Source organism: Merops nubicus, unplaced genomic scaffold (genome assembly GCF_000691845.1).
Source record: "Merops nubicus isolate BGI_N331 unplaced genomic scaffold, ASM69184v1 scaffold7933, whole genome shotgun sequence".
In the NCBI taxonomy this organism is placed as follows: domain Eukaryota; kingdom Metazoa; phylum Chordata; class Aves; order Coraciiformes; family Meropidae; genus Merops; species Merops nubicus.
The window spans coordinates 1-24,125 of NW_008598208.1; the positions used below are offsets into that span (position 1 = coordinate 1).

The 24,125-nt window shown below is 38.3% G+C and overlaps 1 protein-coding gene across 1 annotated transcript in view; it reads left to right on the forward strand.

The window, feature by feature from the left end:
* Positions 1–7,193: 7,193 nt before the first annotated feature.
* The window catches only part of CDC73 (cell division cycle 73), a gene marked incomplete at its 5' end in the record, with an annotated part of 85,709 nt that continues 68,777 nt past the window's right edge, over positions 7,194–24,125 (forward strand). The window contains 4 exons of the mRNA XM_008936965.1: positions 7,194–7,245; positions 7,873–7,973; positions 9,214–9,292; positions 20,439–20,503. Of these exons, the coding sequence (XP_008935213.1) occupies positions 7,194–7,245; positions 7,873–7,973; positions 9,214–9,292; positions 20,439–20,503 (297 nt within the window). The remainder of the gene's footprint in view (positions 7,246–7,872; positions 7,974–9,213; positions 9,293–20,438; positions 20,504–24,125) is intronic.

Below are 24,125 nucleotides of genomic sequence, written 5' to 3' on the forward strand. Positions count from 1 at the left end.
GGGTCAAGATAAAGGCAGTTTAATAAAAGCAAAGGCCACGCACAGAAGCCAAGAAAAGCTAAAGAGTTATTTCCTACTTCCCATCAGCAGATGATGTCCAACCGCTTTTTGGGAAGCAGGGCTTCAGTACACATAGCTGCTGCTCGAGAAGACAAACATACTAAATAATGAATGGCCCCTCGCCTCCTTTCTTTTACCTTTATTGCTGGGTATATGTCATGGTGTATGGAATATCCCTTTGGTCAGTTTGGGTCAACTGTCCTGGCTATGTCCTCTCCCAAGATCTTGCCCATCCCCAGGCTACTGGTGAAGGAGGAATGTTGGAGAGACAACCATGATGGTGTGTGAGAACTGTTCAGCAGTAGCCAAAACACAGTTGTGCTAGCAATACAAAGCTGTGAAGGCTGCAAGGGGGAAAATCAACTCCCTCCAAGGCAGACCAAGTCCATAGGGATATGCAAGAGGTCATTGCTAAAACTTTAAATTTTGTGTAGCACTCTTTAGTCATATTTTCTTACAGTTGCAAGTACACTAGACTTGCCTATTTTCAAGTGAACTCTAACCTTCTCAGGAGAAATAATCTGTGCTGTTCAACGTGTGGGAAGTCTTAAAGTTTATGCCATGTAACCTTTCTAGATCATTTTGACTAAGAAGCTGGAACAATGGCTACACGTGCCTCATGTGTGTGATCTTTTCCTGCTTATTATTTACCAAAAATAAAAATGTTCTAAATTGTGGGTGTTTCCTATATAAAAATTGTCCTCTTTTTCTCCATAAGAAAGTAGGAAGTAAGCCTGAATCAAAATGTTTTTCTGCCTTAATTGTGATAATTTTATTTCATCTGTTTTTGTGAAAGACTTAGATTGGGCTATCCAGCATGTATTTTCTTAAACCTCATTTTGACAACACAAGAGTCTTATTTTATATTACAAGTCATTTGTTTAAATAAACACCAAAACTCCACCAAAAAAAATATTTTTTCTAAACCTTAATTATTTTTCAGATTTGATATCTTCAGTTATTGCAGTCCGGTTGTAATATACTAGCTACGTGTACTTTGGGGAAAAAAGGTTGTTGATGCCCAGTGCTTTGTGCATCCATAAAAAAAGGACTTTAATATAGAAGGAAACGGCCTCCACTCTAACTTCATTTTATAGAGTATGACTGTTCTATGTATGTTTGAAGTTCCATAATCTTCATTTTTATTTCCCCACTGCTCCATCCTGAGCTTCTGGGTATGTTTGTGTGCATGATGATGAGAAGTCCAGAACGGAGAGGCGTGACTGGAGTTAGCAGCTGACCTAGCTAGACAGATGGATGCTTTCCTGGTGTGTAGCATTTACATGGGATGTAGCCCACGATTGCAAATTTATCTAATACGGTGTTTTGCTCTGAACTATTTCAGAATGTTATTCCTCTGTGGTTTTCTGTATTCCTGTGCATAATTTTTAAGTAGCCGGACTTTTCATTTTCCCCAAATGAATCTCATCTTTATGATGGTCAATATTTTCAGCTTTGTGTTAATCACCTGGAATATATTACTACTGCAAGTAGTAATTGCATACTTAATTTTTTAAATGACTTTTATTTGTAGCATAGACCCTTTTAACAGTAACTATTTCAAGTAAATGCTGTGAGCAAACACTTCTTCAGTTACTTTCATTTCTCCTATTTTCATTCTGATTCCTTTTGAACATTCTTACTACTGTTACAATCACAATTGAAGTAAATTCTTTTATATGATCTTGTACCTGGAAAATATTTAAATCAAAATAGTTATATGGGAAGACTAATACTTTGATCGCTTTTAACAGCTAAAAGGTATAAGATTAAAATTTTGGATATTTAAAAAGAAATGATTTTATTGTAAAAGCAACTTTATGTATGGACTCTAGGTGGCAGAATTGTTTTATGTTCTGAAATTCACAAGTGTGGTGAACTTCATAGTAAAATTGAAAAGGCAAAGGTGTGCCAGCTTAATAGCAACTAGCATCCTTATTTGTGCTTTCAAATGTAACCAAATTTATAGTTTTAGAATGATTGCACACAAGTGTAATGGCTTAACTTCCCAGACTCCACTTTATCCTGTATTAGCTTCCTTAGTAAAGCTGAGAAGACTGTTACATTGCTGCTAGGTACCAGTGCAGGCATTTTGAATGCAGCCAGTGTTTAAAGGAAAGGTGGGCCAGATCATGAAAATTTTCTTTATGTTGAGCAATAATGAATTTTGTTTTGTAAACAGGTACATTGAATTTGTCAGAAAAATCGGTAGAATGAAGTGTATAAGCTTACTGAAAGAAAACTTGTTTGCTCTAAAATAATCTCACCATTCTTAAGCACTACTATAGCTGTTAAAAATTGCATTTCCATATGCAACATTCATAGGCGATATAAGCTTAGGCTATGTATGAGGAGGATTTTTGAGCAGATTTTATGCTGTGCTCTATCTTTAGGGTATTATAGTGTTGCTGTTCTTTCATACTTCTGAATTAGGTGTTGTGCTATTTCATGTTAAATGTCTCAGTTGTCTTTCCTATAATACTCTTGCTATAAAACCTTGTTGAATATGGAACAAGTGAGAAGTGGAACTTTTTACTGAAAATGTAGCTATTAGCCCTGTGTATTTGTAGACTGTTTTCTATTCAGTGCGGTGGACTATAGTAATACTAGTTAGACTGAAACATGAAGGAATGCTACTTGATTCCCAGAGTAACTTTTCATGAAAGGGAGTGTCTGATTTTTTAATATCCCCCTCCCCTCCAAGCAGTTAGTAACAAGTTCAGTTTTATGGATAGGTTTTTTTTATACCTATAAAAAAACCTTAATGTGACAGTTTTAAAAAAAAATAAATTGAAATACTCTGCTTCAGTTTGTTAGCTAAATAAATTCCAGTACTTTACTGCAAATTCCTTAAAATCCTGTTGTCCTAAAAGCGTAACTCAGGTGACCTATTTATTTAGGTAGTTATTTTTAAAATTGTCAGTAGCATGGTATGTATGTCAGAAGTGAACAGTTTGAGAAGTACTGTGAGGTCTCTGCAAACAGGTCAGTGCAGTTTTTTTTTTTATAGGTTCCTTAATGTGACAGTTTTAAAAAAAAAAATAAATTGAAATACTCTGCTTCAGTTTGTTAGCTAAATAAATTCCAGTACTTTACTGCAAATTCCTTAAAATCCTGTTGTCCTAAAAGCGTAACTCAGGTGACCTATTTATTTAGGTAGTTATTTTTAAAATTGTCAGTAGCATGGTATGTATGTCAGAAGTGAACAGTTTGAGAAGTACTGTGAGGTCTCTGCAAACAGGTCAGTGCAATTGAGCATCTTGTTCATTTTACATGTTATTCAAATGAAAGTCAGTAGGGGAAATGGGAGAGGTGCATATGTATGCAATTCAAAAAGGAGGATTTACTTCACAACCATGTAATTCCAGACTGTCTTTCTAGCTGTGGTTTCTACCTGAAGGAGAGGAAGGATGCTCGGTCAGAAATGATGGAAATTTTAATGGTCTGAATAGGCACAGTGCAGAGAATACCAATAGTTCACACAGACTTTCTACCAATATGTTTGCAATTGCTTGTGATTGTCCTGAAGTATCAGTCTTGCATGTGTCCAGCCTTTGATTCTGAGAGCATCCTAGTGCACAATGTAAAATGCAGTGCTTTAGAACTATCTTTAAATTAGGAAAACATGGGGGAGAAAAGATCAGTTTCAATATTGGTGAATAGTTTAGAAGCTGAAGCTACTGATACTTAGGTATACTAGAGTAATGCCTTAAATGAAAGACTCCAGATTTAAATGTGCTTTAAATTTAAATGTGCAAAATATTTTCTTTTAAATATACAATTCATCAGTTTATGTTTCATACAAAGAGTTATTTAGTTTCTGCTGTAATTTCATGAGACACCCTGAATGCTGCTTACATTTTTCATGTTAATGCAGTACATAGGACCTGCTGAAAATGTGTGATGGATATATACATTTTCTGGTATTGTATTGTCTTTCAATCCGTCAGTGGCTGTGAAGGACTTAGCAGGATGAGCATATCAAGCAAACATCTAAAGAAGTGTTGGTAGCAGCTTGATTTTTCTTTCTACAGTCCTATTGTAAGTTTGGGCAATATTTATCTTATTCTGCAGCTCTTGATGCTCTTGGGGTAGATGTCCAACAAGAAATCGTTATTGTCAACTCAAATAAAGAGTATGAGTTTGTGGTTGTTCCTGACTCTTTTTCTCCCTGCAGTGAAATACCAGAATGTAAAATCTATTTTGTAAACAATTTTTAATCAGCTACAGGAAAGTTTTGAAGCCCTATATGCCAGACTTTGTATCAGTGTATGTGCTTTTAGTTTAATATGTTAGACTTAATCTTCTAATTTCATTTAGATGATTAAGATGAAATATACTTTTCTTTATCTTTTCTTTGCCTCAGGAATTGTTTTCTGTGAGTTTGAAATCAGTATGTCTCCTTGATGATCATTATTAGAGTATTTTGGTTTTGTGGGTGTTTTTGCAGTGTTTTAGTTTTTTACTAGCATGATAAAGCTGCTATTGTGACTAGAAAACTTTGCTAATGAGCACTGGGGTTATGGCTAGTTACAGAAATTAAAGATAGGTTGCAGAATGAAGATTACAGGTTTTTCAGAACAAATTGTGATATATATAAATGGAAGCATTTTTATTACAAAAGGAGTCTTGTTAGTGATGTAATTTCACTAAGTCTTCCCCAGCAGAGTGGGCTGACCTTACTCTGGTATTTCTCCTGAAGCAGCCTGGTATGAAGTGAACAGCAGCAAATGTAACTTGACTCGGTGTATATTAGTCACTGTGTTGGCAAGGGGTAGAGCATCTGTGCCAGTAAATTTTGAGCATTTACATATTGTTGCAGGCTTTCCTAAAGAACCCGAGTCTTTTTCTGTTGGATGATTGACTATGCTTATCTGACCATACCTGCTGTTACTGTCTTTTGGCTACCATTGTTTTCCCTTCCAATTTATGTCTAGTTCATAAGTCTTCATTTTAGAGGCATGAGTGAGGTGGGTGGAAAAAATCTATTATGATAGGGTTTTATTTAAGGTAGTATGAAATCCTGATTTGGTAGTTGCTGAAACACTTTGCATCTTTTATTTCCCTACCACCACCACCTGATCTGTTGACTTGCTACTCGGTGTAGACGTGGTTGGAATCGACAAGGAGTGCTTTCATGGGAGTAGCAGCACTCTAGGCAGCTAACAAGAATCGATGGAGTTATGCTGTTACATACTGAGGATTTACATAAGCATTGTTTTTAAAGCATGTTCAGATTGCTTTAAGACTTAGCGCAGAGAAACGGATATTTAATTTTTTTTTCCTGCTTTGTCGCCCAGATCAGAAGTTTTTGATAATAACAATGTTGCACTTGGTGTTACATTTAAATCTAGGTCAGGAGCTAGTGGATGTGCGTATTCTGATCTCTGCAGGGATGAACAATGAAAATGTAGCAGTCTTGCAATTCTTCAGGGCTTTGCAAATCAGTTGGTACCTGCAGTGGACTTCCTGCGCTATCACTTTTCTGTCACAGGAATGTAATCCCATATCCCCAACCAAGCCAGTGAACAGCAAAATGATGGAACTGGTTCGAGGGCTTTGTTAAAACACTGCTGTTTTTTTCCCTTCCAAACTGATATTAGTTGTGGCCTTGAGAGAACTGCCTTTTCACGCTGTGGAGAAAAGATATCAGCAAGAACATTTTAATGCAGTGCATATTAGTGACTTCTCAGCAGTTGGGTGAAAATCTTATAGGTTGATTTTTTTTTTTTTTTTTAAATATCAAATTTTAAATTTGATACAGGAAGTATCAAAACTTTTTTTTTAATAAAATTTTAAATTTGATACTGAAGGTGTGGTTTCAGGCTATTAAAATCTGAGATACTAAAGTGCCTTTAAAAAAAAATGAGAATTTATGCTCACTTGCAGAGTATGTTAACTATAGGTTTTATGAATGAAATATGGATGTGAAAGCTTGTTGTAGCATTTTTGTGACAAAAAAGAGACTTGGCTTCTACATCGACAATCACTTATAAAATTCTTCCAGTTGATTTTAATTAGTTTGCCTTCCTGAATTCCAGAGGAGTAGCTTGTTGTTTCCAAGAGACAGTATGTGATGGAGCAGAGCAGTGATGAGAATGGTGATTGATATGCTGCCCAGTCCACAGTTTGGGAGAAATCTCTGAATTTCCAGTAAAATAATGTAGTTTAGACTTAACTTTGTGAAGAACAGAGCTGAATTTGAGTATCCTTGTATAATTGATACGTGCATGGCTTGTAGCTCTTTTAAGTTTTTTTTTTTGCCAGGATTTTCCTGACTCAAAAGAACTTCAAATGCAGTTCTGTGTGAGTTCTTTCAGTCTTTGTGAAAAGAACTGGGTTTGCTCAAGGAAAGACTTTGCCTTTGTAGGTGGTTTCTGGTGGTCTTCCAGTTCCTGCCCCTCTGGCTTGCAGCAGTTTTGACAAAATGCTGACTGAGGTCAAGTGAACAAGCTTAGAGAAGCTTTGCATTACAGACCTCTCTAAATGATTTCTACAAAATTCACCCTAGAAGTCCTTGTTTTGTAATTCATTTATTTGTTTTGTAATGCCAGTGCCATTATGTTAGCGCCACTTGTTCCAGAATATTGTATGCTAATGCTGAATATAAGCATTTTGTGAATGCTTTATACTATTCTGAACTAGTAAAAAAAGCCATTTTCATTAGCTGATAAAATATTTATTTTACTGATAAACCCTTATTGACAATATACAGTAATGACACGCATTGTGTATACGTATCTCTATAGCTTAAAATGGCTATTGAGTGGTAATGTAAGCAGCATAGTCTTTCAAAAGTTTAATTAGTGTTTACATTTTTGTTTAGAAAAAAGCTGTCCTACTAATATTACCAGGAGGAATGTGTTTTAAAAACCTTGATCAATGTAATTTGTTCAGTTGTGCATGAGTGACTTGGTTATCTGACAGAACACTGCATGACGTTATTAGAGTTATCCTGGATCACTCTTGAATCAAGGATTTGTGAGTGTGATTCCTGTACTTGCTTCCCCCAATATGGAGAGTTCTACCGTTTAAATTACTTGATGCTAAATGGAGTAAAGTTGTAATTCAAGATAAATATTGCAAGAACTGCACTGCAGTGTGATAGGGTTGTGCCTGTGAACCACTAACAGCCGGTTGAAGCACGCTGTGCTCTGCTCAGGACCTTGCTGGAAAGCACAGGAAGTGGCTGCCTGTCTGCCTTGCCTCAGCTGCTCCATGCAGGATCAGGGAAAGCCTCCTGAGCCTTCTTCCCTGAAGATAACGACTCTTTCTTAAGAGTAGCTGATTGTGCTTGTGTGGAAGAAAGCTGTAGCACAGGTTTGGCACACAGTGGGGCTGTGTCTGAGAGATCCTGTCAGGAGGCCAAAAGTGAGCAGACAGGTGCTCATTAGCAGATGCACACCTGGGCCTCAGAGATGAGACAAGTCCTGGGAATCTTGAGTAAAACTTTTCCCTCCTTGCTATGGCAGGAAGTGTTCCAGAGGGAGATCATAAGGACATGGTAGGCAAGAGGGGAGAAGGAGATGACAAAGCACTTTGTGAAAAGTTTGGTTTACCCTGTGGTGTAATGAAGCTAGTTACGTCTGGCAAATTTGAGCCTTAAGGAATAGGGAGTAACAATGATGCCTTAAAACTCGTTCTGTTTAAATTCTGTCACAGAAAAGCAGTCAGAAAATATCTACTTAGAAAATTGGTGCACTGGTTTTGTTGTTTTGTGAAGCTCAAGTAAATAAAACGGTTTCTTCTACCTGTGTTGTTATGTGAAACACAGATAGTCAGCAAAGTTCATGGGCATCTGATATGTTTTACAGAACTTTGCCAAGAACATTTTTGCAATTCTGCAGTCAGTAAAGGCGAGAGAAGAAGGCCGAGCACCTGAGCAAAGACCTGCACCAAATACAGCACCAACGGTAAGAGCAGCACTTTGAGTATGGAGGCTGTGTCACCACAAGTGAGAGCAGAGTGTCTTGTTATTGTGAAATACAAACCAACGAATGCACCGCTCGCAAGCATAACTTCACAAATATTCTTTGATTTAAGTTACATTTATTGGTATTTAAAGAGTTGAATACATTAATTTGTTCAATATGTTCTTGTTATTTAGAAATTAAACTGCCAGTGCCAGCTTCTGCATCTATCAAACGCTAGTGACATCCTGCATCTATTTGCAAAAAATATATTAGATGAGACTACTGCCATTTCAAACAAAATGTTTTGCTATTTTCCTGACAGATAGGGTAGCAAATGTTTAAGAATCTGGAACATGACTCATGAGTGGGAACAGCTTGAACCAGCTTTCTTTTGCCTGTAATAAATCAGGAGGACAGACTTTAGAGCTTTGTTGTTGAAGTCTAGCTAGGTATTAGACGGGATTTGGTTTGTATTGTGGTGTTTACTATTGAGCTCTATTACACCTAATATAGGCTTGAACTCAATGGCATTCTGCTGTAAAAGCTATTTAATCATATTTGGATTTAGTTTTGCTGCTACTGCATTTAACAAAGAAGTAAATTTTAATGGCAAGATGAATTCCAACGTTTAAATATTTGTTTTGTGCTGAATTCTGTAAATTGTACGTGGGACTGTTCAGATGTCCCATTCAGAATAGCTGTGAATGCATAAATAAGCCATCCACAAAAAAGACTGAATTGGTATTTAATGTGCCTCTAGATTTGGTGCTTTATTTTTTTTCCCCCCTCTGTGTCTTTTCCCTCCAAATTTGTTTTATTCTGTATGTTTAGGAGAATTTTAGCTTAATCATCCTAGTAAGGAGCATTTTATGTGTAGGGCTGAAGGCTTAATCATGAGTTTTCAGCAGACGTTTTTTTTCTGCCTGCTAATTCTTGAGATATTACAAAAATTCCGTGATATATAAAACTTACAGATTTTACTCATGTAGTTTGTTACTGCTACTTTAGTTTTGCCTCAGGTTGTTGTCATTGCTTTCAGTATGTACTTCTAAACTCCATTTCTGCAAGCTTGTAAATGGATGTTGAAGGGAAGCATATCACAAGTTTTCCAATGCAGTGAAACTCTTACAAAAGCGAACTAATTTTATACTCCTAGGCAGTTCCATGTAATATTTTATGAAGTTCAGTAACATCAAAGACCTTTCAGTATGTTTTACGAATCTAATTTAACCTGTTTTAGGATCCTGCTTTACGAAATAAGCAACCTATTCCAGCTGCCTACAACAGATACGATCAGGAAAGATTCAAAGGCAAAGAGGGTAAGTTGGTCATAATGCTTTTTTTTAAAAGAGAAAAAAAAAATTGGGAAATGAAACGGACAAATTCTAAAGTTTGGGTTAGGGGATTTTGTGCCATTACTTTTCTAACCTACGAAAATACAAAAAATAGCTGTAGCTATGCCTTAAGATAGCTTCTCCAAGTAAAAGTCTAAAAATATAATTTCTTAGAAATTATTTGTACGTCTAGGGAGCAAGCTCAAAGCTTTAAACCAGAACTTTTTGGGGGAGGGAATTTATTTGTTTGGGAAAGGTCATATGCAATTAATAAAAAAGCAGAACTTGCAAATATGACTGTCAGGCACATGAAATGAAATAGATTGCCTGTCCTTAATCAAAATTACTTTACAAGTTGCTTCCAGTAATTACAATAAATATTAGCTTTTTATGTCTCTGTAAATAAAAAAAAAAAAAAACCGAAGCAGTAGCAGCAGTAGAAAATATTACCTCCCTTCTGGAGAGAAGATGCAAATCATGTGTTTGCTGTGTTCGGATGGTTTTTTTTGTCTCTTGCAGAGGGCAGGCAAATCTTGTTACACTTTTGAGTCTAGTTCTTGAACAAAATAATTAATGAAACTTGCCATTCATGCCTCCTAAAGGCTTTCTTTTCTGGCTGCAAGAAGTTACGTGCTGTGAAATGCCATTTTAAACTGTAGATGAGCAATTCAACTTACATCTTTTAAAGTATTTGGCCTTGTCCATGTTAGTACTATTTTTGGTTCATGGAAACCGAGTAGCATTGATGTGCCATGGATATGAATTCTGAGATATTTTTCTCAGACAAGTTTATGTGCCTTAGCTTTCTAGTTTCTTATATTTGGCTTATTCATATATGGTGTTAATTTTGTATTTCAGTTTTCTAGGTGTATTTAAAGAAATAGTAGCTTATGGTGTAATGCCAAGTTAGATAAGTGTAGGCTAGCATTAGAAATACGAATTAGGTGTTTGAAAGAATGTATTTCAAACACAAGATTTACTATTGGAGGGTATTCATACAGCATTTATGGAAGCTATGTAGAATTAGTAATCAACATCTGGATTTCTTAGGAGAAGACCTAGAGATACTTGATCGATCTTCTCCAACTACAAATTAACCTTAGAAAATAGCAGATCTTACTTCTGGTGTGTTCTGTAATAGACTAAACTTTTGGAGTTATAGTTTTAGCAGAAACTCACAGTGCAGGTAGTTTTCAGAAGCCATTATTTAGGCATTAATGTTTTCCTTTGCCGTTCAGCACTGGTTTTGTGAACTGTAACTGAACTATAGGCATCACTTGCAACTGTATGTCAAGGGAACTCATTCCTTAAAGGATTTTTAATTTAATTGCCTTCAAAATTAAGTTGTGGGCCCAGTATATTCAGTGCACAAGTGAGATTGCAAACAGAAACTGTCATGAATAAAAGTAAAATAAGGCACTTTGTTCCTTTAAGACTTTTTTTTTTTTTGTTTAATAAGAACTGGAGGTCATGTGTTTATGGAAGGCTTGCAGTATTGGGGATTTTGGCAAAGAAGTCTGAAGGAAAGGGATTATTAAGTTCTAGATATAGTAACCTGCAGTAGTAAAAATGGATAACACTTGGGATGAAGTTCAACCCTATAGGTTTGTGTCACTCTGAAGGGTTTCCTCCCCTTACCCAGGCACGACTCTGTGTTTCACTGGAGGCTGTGGAAGGAATGATCATATGATGCATGTAAGAAGGTGTGTAGTAGTGGTTTTGGCTAGAGAACGAAACAAAACCAAGAGAGATGTCTTTAAACTTTTGTCTTTGTCTCATGTGTTTGCTCTTTCCTCGGAGACATTGAAACTGCAGGAAGAATTCACAGTAGTCCTCTACTAGTTGCATTGTGATTGCAGCTTAATGTCTGTCTACAGTTTCATATAGTACTACAGTATTCATGAAGACTTAAGTTTTAGGCAGCAAAGAGGTGAATTGCTTTTTCTTCGTGTATTTATGTGGTTTAATGCAGTTCTCCCCTGGTGCTTTCTGCCGGAGGCTGCAGGTAGGACCGTTACTCCCAGCTGCAATGTAGAGTACATCTGTTTGGACTGGCCCAAGGGCTACTGCATGTACGATCTCTCGTTTGATCTGTTCAAAGGCTTGTTTTTGTCCAAGACCCCAGTTAAAATTGTTTTTCTTTTGAGTCATTTCATAGAGGGGTTTTACAATCTGACTGTAACCAGGAATATGCATTCTCCAGAAACCAACAGGACCTGGAAAGGCTTGTGTTTGCTTTTTGTTAGTTGGTGGGGACATGGCTGTTATTTTGTTAACCACATCCATTGGGATCTGGGGATGCCCATCTTGCCATTTAATTTCCAAAAACTGGATCTCTCGTACAGGTTCCTTGGCCTTGCTTCTGTTGGTGGCAAATCCAGCATCTAAAAGAATTTGAATTATTTTCTTACCTTTTTCAAAGGCTTCTGCTGCTGTATTACCCCACACAATGACATCATTGATGTATTGTAGGTGTTCTGGAGCTCCACCTTTTTCCAGTGCAGTATGGATCAGTCCATGGCAAATGGTAGGGCTGTTTCCACCCGTGGGGCAGTTGATTACAGGTATACTGGACACCTCTCCAGGTGAAGGCAAACTGTGGCCTATATTCTGGTGCTATAGGAATAGAGAAGAAAGCATTAGCAATGTCAGTGGTAGTATACCACTTAGCTGCCTTGGACTCCAGCTAATGCTGGAGTTCTAGAATGTCTGGCAGAGCAGCACTCATTGCTGGTGTAACTTCATTCAGGCAATGATAGTCCACAGTCAGTCTCCATTCCCCATTAGGCTTTTGCACTGGCCATATAGGCCTGTTAAGGGTGAGTGAGTTTGGCTAATCAGCCTTGGACCCTCTAGTTGATGAATCGATTTCTGGTTAGGAGCTACAGAGTCTCTGTTAGTGTGATATTGTCGTCGATACACCGTTTTAGTAGCAGCTGGCACCTTTTGATCTTCAACTTTGATCTGCTCCACAACAGCAGACTCCTCTGAAAGTCCAGGCACAACAGCCAGCTGTTCAATGTCCTCAGTCTCTACAGCTGCTATACCAAAGACCCATCGATACCCTTTTGGGTCCTTATAATACCCTTTCCTGAGGAAGTCTATGCCAAGGATGCACAGGGCATCTAGACCAGTCATTATAGGGTGTTTTTCCCACTTATTCCTGGTTAGGCTCACTTCAGCCTCTACCACAGTCAGTTCTTGAGATCCTCCTGTCACTCCAGTGATAGTGATGGACTCTGTCCCTCTATGATTCGATGGCAATAGGGTTCACTGTGCACTAGTGTCCACCAGGGCTCTGTACTTGTGTGCTTCAAATGTGCCAGGCCATTGACTCTACACAGTCCAATAAGCTCTGTTGTCCCTCTCCTCCACCTGGATGGAGGCTGGGCCCCTCTAATTCCAAGGGTAGCACCCACTATTCAAAAGTGAGTTTGTGTTGTTCGCCAGGTTCACAGGGCTGGTGCAGGCGCCACGCGCTGCACTTCGTGTGGCCTGCTCACATTTGGATCTGAGGCCCGTGTGCTTGGACCGGACGTGCTCCGTCCAGAATGGATGAGTCCTCCAATGCTGGACGTTGCAGGAGCAGCAAAACCGAGCAAGAAGACGGAAGAGCAACAGAAGGGCTTGCCCCTCCTAATCCTTCAGCTTTTACACTAAATACGAGGGATATGGGGTGGAATACCCCATTGGTGAATTTCAGGGTCACTTATCTCCTCCGCTTCTCCCTGCAAGTGCGGCTTTTACTTTCTACCCCCTTCCATGTGGGACTCAAGCTTCAGCAGTGACCTTGGTCTGCACACCAATCCCTGGCAGTGACTCTAAACATGGAGTGTTATCACTGCTAAAAGCAGGCAGTCTGTGAAAATATGCTGCTAACTTCAAGACAGTGCAGTTAATTAGAAGAGCTTTAGCTGAAAAGTTAAATCACTAAACAGAACCATCTCTGTTTCTACCCCAAATGAGGACACTTTGTATATTTGTGTGGTTTATGCAGGGTTTTTCAATTAACAGTCGTGTTCTTAGCATAAACGATCCAAAGCTCATAGAGCTAAGACAGTAGCTTCAGGAATTTTAACATGAGAAGCATTAAGTAAACTGCTGAGTTGCAGCCAAATTTCTCTGCTTCTTCTGATGGATCATTATTTCTGGTGTGGTGGATAAGGATTCTTCTCTGGTTGGCTTACTTAAAATTTTCATGCCAGATGGGACAGGCTTTGCTGCTAGAATGGTTTAGATTGCTTTAATAGTTAATGTGAGTGGGTTGGTAATTGTCAAGTGCTGTCCTTGAAGAGCAAATCAAAGTGCTCGTGCAGCCCTGAGTCAGTCAGTGGTAGCTTTCCCTCAGATGGGTGTCTTGTTTCTGAAGCTTTGGTTAGGCAGGAGAGAGAAATCTTTCCTTTAGCATTTCTAAACTTCTGTGATATATGCCATATGTCTCTTGCAGTAGGACTTGTTCTGTTGTGGAAATACCTAGGACATACATATTAGTTGACAGTGCACCCACCATGCTGAACTGTTCACATGGATTTTGAGGTGGGGAGGTGAACTCTCTGCAATTACTTTCCCTGACTGCTCTTTCCTTCCTGTTGGGTTTCTTTCATGCTGGCAGCCGGTGATGGTATCCTCTCTTGAACAACATAGAGCTCCACTCTGTGCTAAACTTTCTCTACTTCTCCTTTTGTAGTTTTATTGCTTCATATTGCTCTCTTTAGCTTTATTTCTTACATTTTATAAATGTCATTTATAAAAGTGCATCTTTCTTAGTGGTATTTTATTCATGCCACAGACCATCTTGTTCAAACTATAGCCCGTCCTGTCTTCTTGAGCAACGTAATTTTTAAATGCTTTTCAGGATTTAAAAATCTGGTGTCCAAATATTGTTTGAGGCTTAGGAAGGTATCTTGGGTCCTCTCCTGTGTGCCTTAATGTTTGATATTTAAAACAATTTTTATTGACTTCTTCAGCTCAGTACAGTAAAGTTTTGAGCTCATGTGATCGTTTTGTTGGACATTATAGGTACTAAACTGTTTGGATGCTATACCTTGACTTTTCCTGGGTTTTTGGGTGGCTTTACTCAAGATCCTCCTGTTCACACGCTTGTTTCTTCAGTAATTCCAGAGTGTGAAGTAGTGCTGGGGTGATAATCTTGAAGATTTAACATTTTCATTATCTATTGAGTGTATCTCTTGGTACAGATGGTAAAGTTCCTTTGTGCTGCTCCAAGTGTTAGCTCTTAGAGGCTTGTTCCAGGACTGCTGTACTTGTTTGCCTTGTATTGTTGTTGTCAAGGTTTCAACACAACAGAAGCCAATTGTTGTTAAAATTAATAATGAAAAAAGACATGTAGTTGTATTTAGTGTAAACTGGAGAGGGTCTTGCTGTGCAGCCATGTGCATTTCAGTCCACAAAGGTGAATAGAATGTTGTTTACCACATCCAAGTGAAGCTTCAGGAAGGCTTGCTGTTGACTTTCTGATATTGTTATTCTGTGTTTGAATTATTCTTGTAATTGTGTTCGATTTTCAACCATAGCCATAGTTTTTTTAGAAGTATGGCTAGCTTTCAATCAGTCTTAAGTGTTAAGCCTATGCAACAGGGGACTCTGAAGTTTCTGAACTTGAGGTGACTCTGGACCATAAAAATTTTCTCCTCTGTCCGATATGTTGTTAAGAAAGCTTCTTTAAAAAGGAAGTATTTGTCATAAGTGTTTTCTTCTAAACTATGTAATCTCTGTTTACATAAGGAGAATAGGAGAACTGGTAGCAGAAGATGCAAAGTTCTGAAACTTGACTGCCTTGTTAGAGGTTTATTCATTGCATTAATTTTTAAGGTCATAAGATTGTGCTTTTGTTTTCTAGCAGCTAATATATGCAAGAGATTCACATTTGGAAACCAGGTTGCAGTCTGTCTCTCTTTTCTGGCTTGCTGTGACCAAATAGTTTGATAACTTTCAGTAGTGTATATTCACTTCAGTGCTGAAAAACACACAGATTCATATTGTAATTTTTTTTTTACTAGTACTTTGAGAAACTTTTAAAAACTTGGTGTTAATTACTTGTTAAGATTATAACTGAACTGTTACATGTGAACTGTGGAGAGTATTTCATAAACCAGTTAGTGTAGCTTGAAAGTTTAGGTGTGAGACTTAACTTTTACTGCTTAGGATATAGTACTGAAAAGGAGTGCTCAGTAAACTCTTACGTGGAATGAAATTTGGTGTCAGTGATTTAATTACCATGAATGTGAAGTGGAATAGTGAATGATTTCCAGGCACACTGCAGAGCTGTTGCTATCTTAGGTTTGAAGAGTATACAGCTGAAAAAAAGAAGTGGTTATTTAATCTTTTATCATCCACAGTTTATGCAAAGCATTTAGCTTGAGCTTTTCAGTGTTTTAGAGATGTGCTTCTTGGTTCTTTTTCAAGTTTGCCTAGTCTGCCTTCCAGAAATTTAGGCTAGTTTGGGTCTTCTTAAAGCTGTTATTCTTTTGGTAATGTATCAGTGCTCAAGTTTGCAGTCAGATTGGGTGGCTGGAGCCACAGCAGATGCAGTATCAAAACGAAGGGTGACCTAGATGGATGGTGAGAAGTGGACTTTTTAAGCAAATGGAAGACACTTTGATCATTAATACCTATATGGAAGAAAATGGAACACAGGCCTGAGTGGTGACCGAGAATATAAACAGTCCAATAAGCTGATGCATTAGGTTGCATATTTTTATTAGCAGGTCTAATTCTTTCAAGTGAGAGAGGGCACTCAGGCTGATGAATGGTGGTGCTAGAAAGGCAGCTAGTGATGAACCACACTCAAAGTGCGTGGTTCTTTTGACAGTCTTTGGGTCATTGAACTGTGAAATTGTGATTGTAATACATGCTGTGACTGGAGAAGAAAAGATGGCCTTAATGTTAACTGATGATGGTTTGTTTTTGAAGTGTTAGAAGTCATTATTCAGTACTAGTTTCTGTATGTAGTCTTAAAATGTAGTTTTTAAGGCATTTGTTGATGTTTTAATGCTTATAAAACAGAAGAAGTTGCAGTACAGTTTGTCACAATACCTTGTTGGGCTTTGCTTTCATTCTTACCTCAAATTCAGGTCTACACTAAGGCGTAATTTAATATGGACTGCTTTTTGTCTAAAGGAAGTTTGCATGATAACTTCGTTGTAATTTTATTGAAAAATCCCTATGTATTGAAGGCTTTCAAGTAAGTGTTTTTAACAGTTGTTCTCCATCTAATTTTAAGTTTAAAAATAAAGGTCCAAAGTCTTGCCATTGCGGTACTTCTAAAAGGCCCTTTTCTTCTTCAATACCCTTTCCTTAGTGGATGGCTCATAATTTTAGCTGCTTCCCCTATTACTATCGGTGAAGCTGTGATTTTGAAACTGGAGTTAGAAACTAATTCTTGGTAAGGTATTAGTATTTTGTCTCTGTGCTGGTGCACAACTTGGGAGCACAGGTTTGAACCGCTTTGGGAGAGAGGTGAGAAACATCTTACTTCTGTGTTCTTAGTCAGAGGGTATGGTACAGCATTTACACTGAGGTTTGCTGGGGGAATGTCTCCTGGTGCTCCACATTGCTGTTCTGCTCCTCTTTATTGTGGCCTGTGGTTCCTCTTGTATCCCAGGTCTGCTTTTGAGCAGCTGCATCAGGGTCAGCCACTACCTTCAGAGAATGCTCTGGAAGAAGTGCCTCTCTGCTTTCTAGCCTGGTCCTTGAACATCTTTTACAGCCAGCTGCATTAACCTGGCTAACACTCTCAGCAGTTTCTGAAGTGGGAATGCAGCCATAACTGTGGAGTCCCTGACTTGGATGCATTTGTGTTCTGCTTTACGCAGGCTACGCTCATTGAGTGGAGCTGAACATACTACCATATGTGGCTAAGTGTGCAAACTGTTGAGACCTTCTAGAAAGGCACAAAAGTGCAAGTGGCAGAGCTCTCACTTGTAGCAGCATTTATTTCTGTAGAGAAAAGTGAGTGGCTGACTGTTAGAATATCACATGAATGTGAGTGTGCTAGGTTAAGGTTAAAAAAACTGTATTCTGAGCAGTGTGCTGTTGCCAGTTAGAGGAGAATTGCTGTGGTTATCTGGAAGCTGGAGATGCTTAAGTCTCATTCAGCAATGGCTTCAGAGTTTCAGCCAGGAAACCTGGTAGCTGGTGGGAAGTTTGGGAGGTGATTTCTTCTACTCCTCCTATCCTACTTGCAGGTAATGGATGCTGGAGCCTGCAGTCAGCCTCATAGTGGCTGCAGTAACTTTGCAGGAACGTAAGTGGGTACCTGTCTCCTACCTTGTCCATTTAGCATCCCTTAGATTTATGTTACTAAGGAAAAGGACTATGCTGTTATTTACAGATTATCAGAACCCTTTTATTTGCTACTATTAAATAGCATTGGAAGGCCTATGTAGCTGCTGGCAGCGTTCAGCCGGTCTAATGCTTGAGGCCACCGGTGCCTCTGTCAGATCTGAGCTGTTTTCCTGCTAGGAGGAAGGGTCAGCACAAGCCTGAGATCAGGAAGCTGGTGAGAGCCAGAGCTCTGCTTAGTGGCTCTTGTGGCTCACAAAATATGAACCAGGATGTAAGTCTTATAAAAGAACAGGGTTCTTTTAGAGGCTTTGGAAGATTGTTGTGAAAGATGAAACAACTGGCAGATGAAACAAGTACAGGCTTGTCCCTGCCAGCTGCCTCTCTCCCCTTTGCTTTGCTTCCTAACTCTGCTGCTGGCTCTGTGGGCCTTTATTCCCTTTGCAATGCTGATGGAGACCTGAGCTAGTGGTTTGTTTTAATTATTTGAGAGGAATGTAAAGTTTTATTAGGGAAAAGTGGAAAGAATTAGCTGAAACAGGGTACAAACATGTAGAACTGATTATAGAACCAAGATTTGTGCTGAGTGGAAGCAAACTGTGGCAGGCCAGGCACAACAGGGCCTGCTTTGCTGACCTTGTTAAGGGGTGTCTGTATTCTGTGGAGTTTGGGAATAACATCTGATAGAAATAGTTGGAAATTTTCCATGTCACTGGCAAGAGGAACCCAAACTAGGTTAGTTTGGAAAGGGGAAAGGTTCCTCTGTTGTTGAAGTTCTGAAATTTATAAATAAGTGTCAGCCTAGATTATACACCTCAGATTTGTGTCACTCTAAGTCAGCAAAAGCATCTCTTCAACTTAGGGGAGCTCTACCAAGTATTCTGAAATATTAATGTGCTCCTTGCCCAGAAACGTTGACCTATATAGTTACAGAGAAAACTGTTAGGCATCAAAGTGTTGATTGGGTGCAGCGTCACTCTGTTTAGCTCAAGTCCAGCTGTAGGAGCCCTGAGCTAAGACTCAATGCATAATTGCATCTTGGGCTTGGGTAGAAAGTCAGTAAGGCAATATCAATTTATAAAGGGAAGCTAGGCTTCTTTTTATTCTTTTTTTTTCCTTTTAATTAGTAGAAAGACTGCATTCATGTCTGTCTGTACCTGCATTTTGCTTTCTTGGAGACAACTCTGTATAGCTCAGAAATGTTAAAACCAGCAAAAGGGGAGAGGTGGCCTTGAGGAGCCAAGATGAAGATGGGCTGGAGCTGAGGTGACTTCTGTGTAAAGTAAAATGTGGTCAGTAACACTAGAACTCTCCACTTGATAGTTGGTGTTAGGTCTGGTAGCATAGTCAAGGGGGACAAGGTAAAACCAAAACCAGTGTTCAGAAGGTGGATTATCTGTCAATGCTATGAGTCGTATATGATGAAATTTTCAACTTTTGGGTATCTTTTTGTAGACACTGGAGAATTACTAAATCAGGGGAACTTTTCTGCCTGATTTCCTACAAGTTTCTGATAACCTTCCTCATCTAAGGAAGAGCAGATAAACAACCGTAGATGATTCCCAGAGCATATGCATTGTTTTAAACATTTTTCTGTGTTTCAATTTAAGTTAATTTACTCATGATAAAGTCTAGTATTTATCTTTGACGTTTTGTAGGTTCAGGTATGAGCATTGCTTTGATTCTGAAATGTTTTTGGTGTATTATGTTTTTGTACTGATGCATTGTGTGAAGGTGTTGTAATAAGTGGCAAAATCTTCCAATTCTGACTAGCTGTTTCTGCACCATGTAAATTACCTTTACCTAAGCATATTTGAAATAGCCCAAAAGCTGCTTAGGTGTAGACAAATGCTTTCTTACCATGGTTTGATTGGTGATCACCATGGCATTGTAAATATGAATTAATTGAATGATTGGTTGATGGGGTCAGTTGACAATAGATGCATGAGGCTAGGGAACTTGCAAAAGAAAAAAGGTTTTCTTGCAAGTCCTGGTGGCAAAATTCCTGAGCTGACTTTGCTCTTAGAGCGCTGAGAGTAGGAGGACAGAGGAGGAGTACTGAAAAGTGAACAGACTGGTGGCAGCAGGCTTAGTCACTGACCACTTGCAGGTTTCTGGCACTCAGCATAAATTCGGTCTGATTAAAACTGCTGAAAAAGATCTAAATGATGAAGCAAACAAAAAAGATAGGAAAAAAAAAAAAAACAACACAAAAAAAACCACCAAAAAAAAAAAAAAACCAACAAAACCAAACACCAAAACAACCCTTTTTATAACCTTTAATCTAGTAATGTGAATTTATGCAGATTCTATCCATTGTATTATATGACAGTGATGTTGTTCTCTTCTGCACTCCAGAAATGAATTTATAATGTTATGTGGCCATGGTTTTACAGTCAACATGTAAACCAACTTCTTAATAAGTATATTTTTCCACTAATACAAGTTGAAAATGTTGCTTTTTAATGCGTTCTGGGAGTATGAGGTACTTCTCTATTTTGTAGTGAAGAGAATTTCCAAGACTGCGTGCATGTTGTAACATATTCTCACAAAGATTTAAGTTTATATGCTTTCTCTGGAGTGATTTCATACAACAGGAAAAGCTTACTCTGGTTACAGAACGCAGAAATACCCAATAGACCACTGTCTAAAGAAACCACCGATTTCCTAATTACTAACCAGGTTTTGTATTGTGAACAGAGCCAAAACCACTGCCAATAACAAGATGCATTTTTTGTGAAAATAATTGATATGTCCAGTGTTGTCCATTTAGACACGGCGTCCTTGTGTTGATAATGATTTACAAGAGACCTTTTTTCCTTTGCAGAGACGGAAGGCTTTAAAATTGATACCATGGGCACCTATCACGGAATGACTCTGAAGTCTGTAACGGTAAGCTAAAAGTATTTTCTTAAATATCTTTTATAGCAATGGTTGTGTGTACCCATCTGTCTGCGTCTCTTGTCAGCCTGGCCTAGGCTCTGGAAGGTCACTTTGGCTGGCTAGCAGAATTGATGAAAGGTCCCTGTTGTGAAAAGATAAAGCATGTTTCGATTTGGTCTCTGCAGACTTTGGAGATTTGCTCCAGGGATTTGTCTGCAGTAAAAAGGTGTGCTGGGAAGGCTTTGCTCTCATGTTCTTCTGGAGTGCAGCGTTTTTGTCCTCAACTATGCTAAGAGACTCAGATTTTTGCTAGGCTAATGTACATCTGTGAAGGACATATTTCATAATTGCACGTGATAAAGCTGTACTCCCAAAACTGAAGAAATAAAGCTAGGTTTTGGAGTATTGCTCTTGTTTCCTGCTCTGAATTTGATAACAATAAATTTGTTTAGTTTTCTATGACTTTACAGTGCTGTCAGTGGGAATTGCTGCATACACAAATGGGGAAAAGAGGCCCTCAAACAGATTATCTCTCTTTTTGGCTAATATTTGCCTGCTTTTGTTGAAGTGAGTTGAATGCTCTCAAACAAATGCTCTTTTGATCAGCTGGTAAGTAGGACAGATGCTACAAAACTAATGCAGAACCCTCATTAAGGTTTTTGCCATCTGCATACCTACATAAATCTGATGAATAGATGGCACTAAACACTTTCCTAAATCCATGCATTACTTCTAGTTCGCACTCGTAATTTGGACATAAAGTAGTATCTTGAATATAAATTAAGCTTTTTCATATTTGATAAAATGTTCTTCCCCAAGTCTTTAATTCCTCTGGACTTTAAATACTTAAGGAATATTTTAAGGAAAGAATCTGCTTCATTGTAAACAGTGTTGTTTCTAGATTAATTCAGAAATTGATTTGGTGAAGGGAAAATTAACTTATTATGTCTGAAGATTTGTTCTTGAATCTTGCACAACTTTAGGGCTGCTTTATGAGAAACCGAACAGTGTTGTTATACCAAACCCAGATTTCTATGCTGTAATTTATCTGTTTAAGGTGGTAGTGACTTGAAATGACTTAAATGACTTCCTAAATAGGTTCTGTTTAAATATCCCTGTAGGGAGGGAAAGGAAGACCAAAGGAAAAAAGAAAGGAAGATTATAGTGAAGTGGAAATGTTGAAACATTTTAAGCTTGTCAGTATAAAAACTGTAGAAGTGAAAGGATGCACAGTAACTATAAAAATCATAGAATGCCAGGGTGGAAGGGACCTCAAGGATCATCTGGTCCAACCTTTCAAGGTAAAAAAAAGCTATAGATATATAAAAAAAAAAAAAAAAACCAACAACAAAACAAACAGTATATAGTTTAAGTGAGATGGCCCAGCACCCTGTTGAGCTGAATCTTAAAATGGTCCATTGTAGGGGTATCCACCATTTCCCTTGGGAGACTATTCCAATGTTTAACTGTTCCTGAAGAAATTTTTTTTTTTTCTGGATTCCAATTGGAATCTCCCCAGGAGCAACTTGCAACCATTCCCCCTTCTATTTTCCATGTGACTCCTTGTAAAAAGGGAGTCTCCATCCTTTTGGTAGCCATCCTTCAAATACTGGTACATGGTACCAAGGTCTCCCCTAAGCCTTCTCTTCTCAAGGCTGAACAAACCCAGATTTTTCAGACCTTGTTCATACAGCAGGTGTTTAAGTCCCCTGATCATCCCTGTGGTCCTTTTCTGGACCCTTTCCAGCCTGTCCGTATCTTTTTTTGTATAGCAGAGACCAAAACTGAATGCAGTGCTCGAGGTGCTGCCTGACCAGGGCCGAGTCAAGTGGGACAATGACTTCCCTACCCCTGCTGGGGATGCCCTTGTTAATGCAGCCCAGCATCCTGCCCGCCGCCTCTGCTGCAGCACACGCTTCACTCATGCTGAGCTGGCTGTCCACCAAGACCCCCAGGTCCCTTTCGTAGCGCTGCTCTCCAGCCAGGTGGATCCCAGTCTGAGTTGCATTCCTGGGTTATGTGTTCCAAGGTGCAAGACCCTACACTTGTCCCTGTTGAACTTCATCAGGTTCTTGTTAGCCCGCACCTCCAGCCTGTCCAGATATTCCTGGGGGGTGGCTCTCCATTCTGGAGATTTTTATTTTTATTTTTTTCAAAAACAATTCATTCAAAAAAAGGTGGGGTTTTTTGAGGTCAGAAAGTAGTTCAGGTTGTTTATTCTAGGAATCCTAGCTCATGTGTTCAGCATACTACCTAGAGTTTTGAGGTAGTGTTATTCAGTTGTCTTTGTTTTCATTCTTCCATTAAGAAACAAAATATAACCGATATTAAATTACTAGTAAACCTTTTTGCAACATAAACTAGAATTTTTTGAAATAACTATTTAAGAGGTATTGCATGACTTCACATAAAGCATCATCTGGTGTCATGACAAACGCTAAAACTCCATCTGTCACTTGGCGTTTTTCTAAGAAAGAGCTTGTAAGGGATTTTTTGAGCCTTATTTTCCAGACTATTAAAAAAGTGCCCCAAATGTTTAGCTCATTCATAAATTGCAATGACATACTGATTTTGTGGTTCAGATGGGGGAGAAATAAATCTGTTGACTATGTGGCACAAAAATGTTCATCTCTTTCTGTCTAAACTTTATCACAAGGATGGACCAGATAGTTCTAACCCATAATCTTCAGACAGTTTTGTATAGAATGCTTAATCTCCTCTTGGTTAGCAAATTTCATATAGTGCTTTTCCTCGGGGTGGTTTTTTTCCTATTTTTTTTATGCTAGACAAAACTAGGGGGAGGAAATAGGAAAGTAATTTTTTTTTTCCCTAGAGGTTGAATAGAAAAATATATTATATTCATTATCAATATGGAGGATGGCACCAGAATAGCATTCTACCTACCTGATGTCATTTTCTATCCTTATAGTATTGGTATAATCCCTTCTGTGAACTCTTAAAACATTTCGAAGGAACTGAAATGTTAGGTAGCTCTTTGTTAAAGGCTGTGTTCAAACTTCAGACCTCTGATTTCCAGAGGAATGGTGAAACTTGAAAGGTTTGGTTTTATGCTTTTTATTTTGTTCTCCTTGACTTAGGTAGCTCCTCTGTTTCTTCTGTGATGTTTTCATTAGTGTATTTATAGCAAGTAGTCATATTCTCTTAAAACTAATTGTTTTGCTGGGTTAAACAAGCCTTATTTCACAATGAGCTTTCAATTCCCATGGGAATTTTCTTTCTTTAACTGTTCTAGTAATTGAGCTTTTTTACAAGAGTGGAGAAGTAAAATTTCAAGTAGTCTTCTAAGTGAGATCTCACTGATGGTTTGCAGAAAGGCATTAAGAATTTCTTACTGCTTCTGAAACTACAAATATTGAGATGGATGAATTATGTATTTTTCTTTATCTGTGTTCTTTATCACTCTTTCATATCTTCTTATTTTTGCTGTAGTTTCCACTTCAGTTATGAGTTGTGTGTTGGAGAAGATGGTTTATCTTGGTGTGGTCGTTGGGTGTTTAACATAGGTAACAGCATCTCCCTGGCCTTTCATTCTCCCTGTGCTATATTGATTCCTTTGGCTTCCTTGTTACACATTGGCCTTTATTTTCTGTGTCTGAAGGGAACAGGATTT